Below are 11,705 nucleotides of genomic sequence, written 5' to 3'. Positions count from 1 at the left end.
GCCTCTACTTGTTTTTTGTTTTTTGTTTTTTTTCCTAGCTCCTTTTGCTTTTTTGTTCTCTCTTTTGTGGTGTGTGTGCGTGCGTGTGTGTATGTGTGTGCGTATTGTGTGATTATAACAAAAAGAAACCAAAAACCTTGCAATGCAATTAAAACTCTCAACTGTTCACAATGTTTTTTGACTGAAAAAGAAAAAATAGCCCCACAAACAAGCGTCAAGTATAACATCAGTCATTTTTTTTTCTTTTTCATTAATGATGAAGAAAATGAAGACAACAGTAATTTAAAAATATGTAAGAAAAATACTGAAGCTTGAAATACAATCACATGTGCCTGAAGCGGCTTTTATTTTTTGTTAGTGGCAACCTTAACCTTCAGTTCATGGAAACCTAAAAGACACTTAAATGCCACCGGCATGTGAAGTTGTTTACAAGTGGAAATAAGAAATGTTGTAAGAAAATTAAGCAGTAAGTGTGGTCCCCAAGACTTACAAGTTACACAGTATAATTTATATTCCTAAGAATCTGTTCAGGCACCTTTTTATGCCTTGTAGCAAAAAATTTATCTGTAAAAAATTAATATAAGAAGCATTACAACACCTTATAAATAATTTATAAAACAATACAAAATTATAAAACTATAAAAAAAATCACTGCACATGAATGGGTATACGACTGTGGGATGAATATATTTCTTTTTTATTCCACTCTGGAAGATTACTTTAATTTTATATTTTCACTGTCCTAGTTATACCCTCCCAATTATAGACTTCCGAACTGAGCAGGCCCTATGTAAGTGCTGCTGGCATATGTTTCAACATTTAGCATCCATCATATGTTATCTTGTTAACTTCTCTTCTTGGGGGAGATTTTCTTGATGGAACTTGGAGCGGGTCGTAGGAGAATACAAAATCTGTTCAATTGATACGTTTTTGGATTTCTGGGTCGTTGGTATCTGTGCAGTTTTCCAGGTGGCCAAATGGGTACCATGATATCGTTGGCACTGAAGATGAAGTTAGCTGTGGTGCAATTAGCATCAGACTGGAGAAGGAAACACCTGTACAAGCAACTGGTTCCACCTCCAGGATTTCATGTAGCGTTTCCTTGCTGCTGGTCCCCTGGTTCCTGCATGCATCTGGGAAGGGGGCGTAGGGTGTGGACAGTTATACCATTGCACTGACACCACCGGCACAGGGGCCAACAGAAGAAGAAACCCAAACCCGTACGGGGGAGGGTGTGTGTTAGGGGAAGAAGATGGTATTTCTAATCAGTTGGGCAACTTGAGTTTTTCTCTCGCCCACAATTTACTTCTAGATAGCATTAATTATTAATTAATTATTCGGGAATATTTCCATCTCGACAGCAAGGAAACTGACACTCTCTTTTGCCCGATCCTATAATGGAACACTTTTTGCCTCTCCCTGCGGAAAACATCAACCACAGGTCCCAAGTGTTTACCTGCACAGAAATCCTCACATCTTACTTTTTCCCTCTGGCTTATTAGGTTATTTTGGCCCACAGATCTTTGGAGTAAGTTATTTTGAAAAGTGAAATAATCCCTTAGTTCTAAGAGTGAAGGCTATTCTGATGTGCTCGATAAGCCACTTTTGTATTTTTCCTTTTAGTGGAGGCACTTTCTTGTTAACACTTCCTTTCCCCTCAAGAGTCCAGCTGCAATTCCCATTGTTTAATTCATCTGCCAACCTTCTGCTCCGTTTATATATCCCCAAAAGAATCGCCCTCCCCCCACCCCGAGAAAAGTCTGCCATCACTATTTGAATGAAAGTGGCAGCAGAAAAGATGGAATTTACAGGATGCACGATGGCCTTTAACAGTCCAGTCATACTCTCTCTCCCTCTCTCTCTCTTTTTGGCCTGTGTGTATATGGGTGTGTGCACGCTATGTGTGTATTTTGACTGAAATCTCGAGACATTTCTTTGGCTATCAGACTTCTGAGAGAAATTGCTTTGCACAGAAGCATAACATAGATGTAAGTATTGAACCAAATGTGCAGCTTATGTTTATATTACAAAATTCGTTTTGGTCAGCTCTCCATGTACGTGGCCAACAGACTGAGAAAAATCCCAAGCTCTGGTGTGGATAGTGGGCACAATTACAGCTTATGCCAGTGTTGACAGTTCATCGAGCAAAGCCCTAGTTATTTTGGAGTCTCTCCTGCGTTTCACTGGGGTCTGAGTGGAAAAGACACCATGCCCACTCTGTGGTCTTCCAGCAGACACTGGGAGCCACACGCGGGGGGGATGGAGAGATGGAGGAAAATGAGAAATGCGAGCTCCATTTTCTTTTCTCAAACCCACAGGTCATAGTGAGAAGAAAGCAACGGATGCTTTGGCACACGATCCAGGATGCCCCCCACTCAAAACAAAGAGAAAAAAAAAAAGAACCCCCTCTCCCCAAATAAAAACCAATAGTGAGCCTCACAAATGGCTTCAGCAATGGCACCCCCCGCCCCACAGGGGGTGACAGTAGATGGGAAAGATGAGAGAAGTCAGGCTTGCGATTTCTCCGCAAAGTACAAATGTAAAACCTTGGAACACAACTTCACACGCAGAGAGCAGACTAATGGTCGCGTTGGCAATGTCGTGTTTCTGACTTTGGTTAATAGGTTCATAGTGAATCAGCACTTAGAACCTGAAGGATGCCGTCCGCAGCCCCTCCTCCAGGTGGTAGGCTTGTATTCGCTTTGAACAGAGAAAAGTTTCCTTTGTGTGTTGTTGGTATTTTGTTTTTTGGTTTAGTCGTTTTTCTTAAAATTTCACATTTTCATAATACACAGAAAAAAGTATGTGGTTATTTGGTTTGCTTTAAGTCCCTTATAAAACTGGCTTTGGGGAGACAGGTCGGGGAGGGAACGAGCCTTCCTGCGTACACCTGCACTGTGGTGTAGTCCTTGTTTAAGAATTTTCAAAAAATCTTTTTTTTTCTTTTTTGGAAAATCCCATGGACATGTATAAACCATCCTGTCCACTTGGTGGTTTTCTTAGTCTTTTACTTACAAGGGTGATGACTGGGGCTACCTTAAAATTTGTTTTTAATTTATTTTTTTCTTTTTGGGGGTTTAGGGGATGAAGCCCCAAGGGTGGAGTTTAGTTTCTGTGGATTTTTTTTTTTCTGATTCCGGGTGGGCGTCTCTTTAGGAATTTTCTTCCAGTGGATCTGTTAAGGGTTCCAGAGGGACTACCGTGGCCGGCTCGTGCTGTTTTAAGCGTTTAATTGTGTTCTTCAGGGCTTGCCTCTTATTGCAGAACCAAACTCTAACTACTTCCCGGTCATAGTTCAGCTTCTCGGCAATTTCGGTCATTTCCTGCCCAGAGGGGTGCGTGTTCTTCTCAAAGTGGGCATTGAGGATCTCAAGGGCCTGGGGCGTGAAGGAGGTGCGCCTCTTGCGCTTTTTGGACGGTTCACTCCCGATAAACTCGGTCAGGTTCTGCATACCTGCCCGATGGCGGGCCTCAGCCTCAGCCATCCACCGCTCAAGCACCGGCTTGATCTTCTGGGCACTTTTAGGGGTGATGTCCAGCTTTTCAAACCTGGCAGGATACAAAAGGCCAGGGTTCAGTTTGGCTGTCAGACTGCTAGCTATAGTGTTCTCTTGGGCTTCCTGTGGTAGGAAAAAGTGGGCTTCTCAGGATGGTGTGTCTGGGGGGAGAATGAAAAAGAACAGTCTTACACTGAGTCCTCTGCCAGGGTGGGCCTCCTGCCTGTCTGCCTGACTGACTGGCAGAGCAAATTCACTCCAGAGAAGCAGCCAGCTGCAAGGTAGCCCTCCCCGCTCAAGCCAGCACCCGCCCTCGCACATGCTTCATGCCCCTGCATGCAGCCCGTACACCCACAAGCGGGCCAGGTGAGCACGGGTGGAGACAGCACAACACAGCAGCCATCACGATGGAAACAAAAACCACTCGCAGATCTTTTTCCTGGAAATGCTTGAGATCTGAGCTTCGATTTGAATCCACCCAGCACCATCTCCCCTGAACTTCAGAATCCTTAAGGCAAAAATTAACACCAGGAAGTGACATCAAAGACAACAGCTGTCATGTTCTTTCGTTTAAAATGATTCTTTTTATGTTTTCCTTTTGGTTTCCTTAAATTCCCCCCACCGACTTGGTGATAAAAATGTTCTATCTATGCTAATCGTCAGCGATGGCAACCGGGACAAGTTTCTTTTATGGTTCTCTTTTCATCTCTGTTTTGTGTCTCATTTTAATCTCTTTCTCTCCCCCGGCCCCCAGCCCTCTCCTGTCTCTGTCTCTGGTAACAAACACTTTTCACCAGATGTAAGTTAACAACATGCTCCCTTTTCTGGTAAAACATAGCCTCTTGCTACTTTACTGCTGGACTCAAACAGCTGGACACACTGTAATTGCTATGAACACCCCCCCCCCCCACCTCCCTGGATGTGCTATGGGCCACCTCATGCCTTCCAACACCATCCAGTGTAATGGTGTACTTTTGTGTCGGAGTATCAAGCTGTGTTTAACGTGCTATATCTGCAAACTGTACTTGAATGATATCATTTTCTGTAAATGAGGTCTTCTATATATCAGTTGCCATCTGCAATTCTTTGCTACACTGACTTAAAAAAACTATGAAGCATCTTGGACAAAACTATCTACAGTGCTTTAAGAGGTCATCCTGGTATCAAATTCATATGCACTCTCAACGAAATACAAAATAGTACCAATTCCTTTTATTTGTTTGTTTGTTTGCTCTAAATCCAAATTCACAACCCTCCAGGATGACAACTTTGGATCCATGGCATTCTCCTCTATCTTTTCAAGGTCAGTGCTGTCGAAAAACAACCCTCTGACTGCAGAGTGCATCTTATTACAATAGACTGTTTTCATGGAGCGAAAATGAACCCGCTTTGGCCGCAGTATGTTTTATAAGGATGCTTGCAAAAGGACACAAAAGGATAGGCTTCCTTTACGTGCCTTAATCTTATTTTTGGCACTGCATTTTAGATATCTTATGTTGTGATAAGCAGCGCCAATAGTATCAAATTTTAATGGGATTCCGATAGCATTCCCTTCCATGTATAGTTCAAGGAGTTATTTATTTATTTTTTTAAAACCCCAACTTTCAGCTGGTCAAAGAGGAAAGAAGCACATTTTGCTTTCAATATAAAAGGAATTATTTAATGCCATTTAATGAGCTGCTCACTTATGGCAGGCTCCCCTAAAGCCTTCATTGTTGTGTTCATTTACCATCATTCATTATAAAAGCCCCAAAGCTGAAGTCTTGGTAGCATGACAACAGGCTTTACAGCACCATGGCATGGGGGACAGAGCTTGTGATAGGGATGTCCAGTGTATTGCTGTGTGCTTCCTCTGTGTCTCTGATGCAGACGCACTTGCTAAAGCACCTCGAGTCACTGCAACTCATAAGGGAGGAGGGACACCAGAGCGTGTGCAAATGCAGATCCTTCACCACCATGTAAATTAACTGGACTGGTTCCACTGTCAGATCTTGGTCTCTTTCAAGACTTCCATTTTTTTTGTTGTTCGTAGTTAGCTCCGAAAACTACCCCGCTGAAACACTAGAAGTTAGAGAGAGGCCGAAAAGTCAAGGCATCTGCCGTCTTCTATTAGACAGTGAATTCCCAAAGTTGCTTTTCATTTCGGCCATAGCGTTTTTGGCTTCCCCAGGGGAAGATTTTAGAAATCAACATATTTGATTGGGAATGCCCAAGAAACATTATGTGTGTTAGTGAAAACCTTAGACAGCACTTAAAGGAGATCACACTTTAGGACTAAGAAATAAAGCCAAAGAGGACTTCAGCAACGACAGCACATGGGCAACAACCTCAAAACCTGTGGCGTGCCTTTATCCCAAGGCTGTTGAGATGAAACAAAGTTAATGTTTCCCAACAGGGAGCAACGGTGTTCATATCATTTGATGCTGCTTGTTAGTGCTGATGCTTCGGTACATGTTGTCTGGAATAACATATACAAGCCTTGAAACAAATTTCCCAGCAGTAGTATTCTTGTATAGACTGAATAAAGGTTATTTTCTACAGGGAGGTATCTTATAAGAAAAAACAGTAGGGGAGGCCAGAGAAGTGAGAGGATCCTACGGCGCTTTTTGTATTTAACAACAATCAATGGGTTTTATGGAAAATCATTGAGCAAAATGTGAGCTGTAAGCTCCTACCCCATACTGATGTTATTTATAACCTTAGTCTTAAACTGCAGGAAAAGTACACTTCTGTCCTTTGGGGAATACATTAAAAGTATAAAGAGCAGATAAAAAGACAGCATTTCATGGATCACCAAGAACAAAATCCACTCAAATGAGTTTAGAGTTGGTTTCTTGGCTTTTCCTGACGTAGGAGGACTCATAAGACATTGCCCAAGAGGAAAAAGCTCTTACCGAAGTGCCTCTGTCACCTCATGCATAAACATGGGATTAGTGCAACACACACATGCATGCGCAGGGTCTGCTTCTGGCGGCTTGACCCAGATCAACTCAAACACAGCCAAGGCTGGCTTCTGTCATTTATGTACTTAATTTTGGGAAGGATAGGGTGAGGTTAGGCCAAACCCTCACTACCCTTTTCTGAGCTATGGAAAGCAGCTGCTTCTTTTTTAAAAATGTGCTTTTAGACTTGTGTCTGGCAAGGCAAGGTTAAAAATTCCTTTGTGGTCACAGGATGGTTAATATATGTTTTTTTTAAGGTGTGTTTTCTTGGAAAATCCGGATAGCCATCCCTGAGCAGAAATGGTGGGAGCATTAACACCACCTGGGACTGGCAGCTTCACGACATCAATCCACAGACAGGAGACAGTGGATCTCAGCTGCGTAGGACGGTGGGTTCAGAAGCCTCTGGCCCCCCGGTGGGGGGAAGCTGTGTATTTCCAATGAAACCGCCTTGGAAGTTCTTTGTGAGTTGACAGGAGTTATCAAGCCAGGCCCCCAAGTCTGCTTTAGCAACTCCACTTCCGTCAATATCACCAATCCCAACACACAGTTACCCCAGACTCCGTTCCCACACTCCACCCCTCCAGCTCGGCCCACCCGAAGAAGAAAAGCTGAGCCGAGAGGACAGACGAGGCCCGGGCCAGCCAGGAGGGGTGACAGCGCGTGGGCACGGGTTACCTGCAGATGGCCGACTGGCTGTACGCGGGGCCCTCTGTGGCACTGAGAGCCTGGCCCACCTGAGTCTGGGTCAGGCCAAGGGACAGGCGCCGGATTTTAAAAGCTTTGGCAAATTCTCGGATCTCCTCCAGATTAACCCCATCCACCTCACCCGCTGCCGTCTGAGGATCTGTGGAGACGTTTGCAAAAAATAGGATCAATGTGTCAACGCACGTCTCAGTGCTACGCGCTGACGGCCGAGGAGGAAGTGGCTCGGTTCCTAACAGCAGAGCGGTGGGAAGCCACACCGCAGGACGTTCTTTGTCTGCCAGCTGAGGCACTCAAGCCCCGATCCTCAACTCATTCCACCTGCACAAATCATCCTTCAAGGCAGTCCTGTCCCAGATAAAACCACGGCAAGCCTACCCTGCCACTTCCACAATGCAAGAGCGAGCTCCTTACTGCTTAACGGACAGCAGCCAGGGCAGGGGGGCACCAGCTATGGGGGGATGCGACTCCATTTTGCCCATAAATATGTTCAGATATCATGTAAAAATATAAAGATGGAAAGCTTTCCATTTGAAATGTCTTAGCTGGACACTTTAGTGCTAAGAATTGCCCTTGAAAAAAAATAGTATTTTGTATTTTCCTGTACCTGATCACCGCTGCAGCCAGGCTAACAGATGGTAATGTTGCCTAATTTATTATGTTCACATTAGCCCCTCAGAAGAGCATGCTTATAGTCTCCCCCCACCCCGCATAGCAATCTCCTGACACAGACACCTTTGTCCCCTGAAAGGGCACAGAATAAAAAATGCCTACTGCAGTAAGGCTCCTTTGGTGCCACATAACTCGGTCAATTTAGGACTTATCAAGGGAAATGACACAACAGCTGGAGAATGAAACTATCCCCCTCCCCCGACCCCCCCCCCCCCCTCCGCCACCTCCGGCTACTGATCTCTGGATAAATGAAAGCACACACCAAGCTGGAGACAGCATGGTTTGAGGATGGTGGAAGATTTCAAAAGACTGTTCCATCCTGCCTGGAGCGAAGCCATTCTCCCTGCAAGCTGACTCTATTGTTCTTCACCTCACTCCCCGGACTTAGGTGAAAAGTTTCTCTCTTCCTCTTTCTGCACAATCACCCAACAATTTCAGTCAATTACAGGACTTGTCTAAGGAACTGGGGCGGACCATATTAGTCTTCTGGGCTTCAAGCTATAGAAACTCCTGTTATCATGAAAAGAAACACATTGGTACCCCAAGGACCAATTTTTCAAGGACTTTTAAATAAAGATGTTAATATCTGTGGCGAGGGGCCTTGGAGCTTCCTGTATAGATTCTCTCATTATAGGGGAAATGGACTCTGTCGACAGAATCAGCCATGGAGGTGTATGCTGTACCCGTATCTTTTCAATAAAAACAAAGTCCTGTAGAATTTTTACACATCATGAAGCATAATTTCATGGAGGAAAGATGGGTAGAAAGTGGTATAATAACTGCAGTTAGTCTCTGAGTATTTCTTAAGTGACTCCTAGGAGCCCTAATGAGTGGAGAGAAGGAACAAGAGAAAGAGAAGGGGCAGTTCCAGCCTCTGTGGAGTTTGCTGTCTACAGGGATTTGGGGCTCAACTTTAGGAATGAGAAACAGAGAAAAACACCAGGTTGCTATAGTCAAGGAGTAGTAATGTCGCACCCACACTGGAATTTACAGAGAAGGGAGCGGTGACAGGAGGGAGGATGCATCTGGGTCTTACCCAGTGAGCAGCTTTCAGAGAATATTCTGGTCAGTGGGAGCAGGGTGCAGACGGGCACAGATGCAGGGGAGGGGCAGAGCGTGGTGGAGGCCTGCGGGCGGGGGGCCTGGTAGGGGGCGAGGGGGAGCCCATGCTGGGAGTGGTGAATATTTCAGTTTAGGACATTGAGAATCTATGTCCATGGACGGGGGCAGAGGGTGACAATAAAACTAATTTGGCTGTTGAGATTAATTAAAACCCTGCTTTTTCTCCCCAACTTCACCCGGGAAGGCCGGCCTCATTTGATTAACAGACTTGTTTGGGTTGTGCCTGGTGGGAGCTGCCCTCTGGATCTTAATTCCCGCCAGCGTGGAGCAGCTTGGAGGGTTTGCTCAGGATTCCGGGAGGTCCCATCCACGCACACAGCAGCTTTGAGCCCCTCCTCCGTTTCTTCGTTTAAAAATTCCTAGAGCAGGGGCTTCCCTGGTGGCGCAGTGGTTGAGAGTCCGCCTGCCGATGCAGGGGACACGGGTTCGTGCCCCGGTCCGGGAGGATCCCACATGCCGCAGAGCGGTTGGGCCCGTGAGCCATGGCCGCTGAGCCTGCGCGTCCGGAGCCTGTGCTCCGCAACGGGAGAGGCCACAACAGTGAGAGGCCCGCGTACCGCAAAAAAAAAAAAAAAAAAATTCCTAGAGCAGAAGTTGCAAATGAGCAGCTTGCAAATAAAACTCAGCTTTTCGAGCGTGTACAATTTGGGGGAATTTCTGGCCAACAGTAAACACTGGGAGATTTCTAAAGAAAAATTTAAATTTGTCATGTTCTTCTGAAATGTTAGAAGCTTTGGTGGCACCAGGTCCGCATCTGCCCTTGGGAGCAGTCAGTCAGCTGGCACTGGTCCAGGCCGCCCCTTCAGTTCCTACTCCCCAGCCCTCCCCGGACCTGCGGCCTTGCTGAACCTGTGTGGTGACCCTGCGTTTACAGCACGCATTCCCAAGGGGGCGGAAGTTGGTTCTGGATGTGGTCCCCCAGGACCGAGGTACATAAACAGAACCGATGTGCGGTATCCCTGTGATATTAACATTTCATAGTGGAAGGGGGGCAGCGAGAATAGGATAGTCTAAATGGGCTCCTCGTAGGGCGGGGAGGCAATAATAAACTACGAGTTGAGAAGGTCTGGTGTAGAACACAGAGGGACACTTGGTATAGCACAGCATAGGGAATGGGGCCTGGCCTCTCTCCAAGAGAGAAGGAAGAGGAACTCATGGCCTTGCAAACGTGAGCAGTGGAGGTTCAAAACTGAGGGAAGCCGGAGACTTTCCTTGTAACGGTATGGCTTTTAGGACAGTGGTATTTTTAATTAGGTAGGTCTAGGAGTCACCTGATGGGACGCTGGATGTGCATTTTTAACAAGTACCACAGGCGATCCTGAGGCAGAGGACCCACTGATCCCGCAGACAGAGGCTTTCGCTGCGGCTCTGGCCTGACCGAGTCTGGGTGTGGCATCCTCTGCATGTCGACCCTTTACCTGCCTGCACTCGACCCTTTACCATCATTATTCACCAGGTTCCACTACACAGAGAACTTGCTCTACCACCTTGGGTAAGATGATGGGCCAGAAAGACTGCTGGGCAGGTGCCCCTCCTTGCCTTTCTCCACCCCTGGCCTCACCGTTTATGGCAAGTGGCAAACAACTGGGACCAGTGGGCTGGGGTGGCCGTTGGAGTCTGGAGTTGGGGGGGGAGATTTTTTTCTCTGAGCCAAGCTAAGTAGCTCCTGTGGGAAGTAAATCTGTTGCCTTCCATTAGTCCCATCTCTAGATCAACAGGAATCAACTGAAGGATTCAGGTGATCTGGAAGGATCTTCAAGGTCTGCTCCAGTCCCAGGGTCTGTGCTGCCACCAGAGTTGGCAGTGCAGCACGGGGCAGGTTTATGCCTGGGATACAATTCTGTGTAAGTCTATTCTAGTTTCTGCCTTGCCTTCTGCTGCCTTTGTTTATCTCCTTCCTCGTTCCTTGAGACCAGCGACTAAATCCATTGTGTGTGATCGCGCAAGTGGCTTTTGGCCAGATTGCTGATAATGGCCAGATTGCTGATAATAACCAGAGTCAAAAAGAAACCTATGGTCTCTTATCCCCTTGCCCTGAGCAGCTGTGCGGATCATCAACAGTTTTACTCTGAAGCTCAGAGAGGTGGGAGCCTTGCCCCCTGAGCCCTTGGACTTCTGTGAGGCCCCAAACAGTCATCACACCAGGAAGCTGAATTCCTTCTTTCTCCTCTCGCACATTTCCCACTCTTGTCTTCTTCCTGGTTCTACTTCTAGAGCTGATAAGTTAGGAATTCTGGTGAAATTTAGACAGGGTGACAGTCTATTGGACAAAGGCCTGGGGAGAGGAAACCAGTGTCTCATTGTTTGTGCAATTTGTTGATCGCTGGAGACGAGCTGCTTGGCTTTCTTTATATTATTGTTCTCATCCATAAAAACCAGACGGCGCCATGTATTATTATGGCTTCCTTCCATGGATCCCAGGACTACAGAAGTCTCCACATCCAAAGAAGGGGTCCAACCATGGACAAATATTAGTCTTACCCTGATTACAACATGTGGGACATGTCTTCCCACATTGGGAGAACGCCTTAGATGGTGTCTGTAAGATGTCTCGAATTAACAAAAAAACGAATGCTTTTTTTTTTTTGGTGTCAAAGTTTCTGTCTTAAACTCTTGAGGTTTTCTTCTCCACTGTTGGACAGTTCCCCTTCATTAAGGGTTATATGCTTTTCCTATTTCCATCATGTCATTCCTTCTGGCTCTGGGGAGGTTGGGTTCATTTTAAGGATGAATCTCAGGCCACCTTGATGGGGACTTCAGAGGGAAC

The 11,705-nt window shown here is 46.0% G+C and overlaps 1 protein-coding gene across 1 annotated transcript in view; it reads right to left on the bottom strand.

Annotated features, from left to right (window-relative positions):
* Nucleotides 1–3,152: 3,152 nt before the first annotated feature.
* Nucleotides 3,153–11,705, bottom strand: part of POU6F2 (POU class 6 homeobox 2) — a 452,738-nt gene continuing 444,185 nt past the window's right edge. Inside the window, 3 exon segments of the mRNA XM_032643090.1 lie at nt 3,153–3,638; nt 3,640–3,658; nt 7,118–7,286. Coding sequence (XP_032498981.1) covers nt 3,153–3,638; nt 3,640–3,658; nt 7,118–7,286 — 674 coding nt within the window.

The sequence above is a fragment of the Phocoena sinus genome, chromosome 9 (genome assembly GCF_008692025.1).
Source record: "Phocoena sinus isolate mPhoSin1 chromosome 9, mPhoSin1.pri, whole genome shotgun sequence".
NCBI classification, from domain to species: domain Eukaryota; kingdom Metazoa; phylum Chordata; class Mammalia; order Artiodactyla; family Phocoenidae; genus Phocoena; species Phocoena sinus.
Note: the sequence above shows the minus strand (reverse complement) of the source record. Positions and strands in the feature narration are given on the sequence as shown.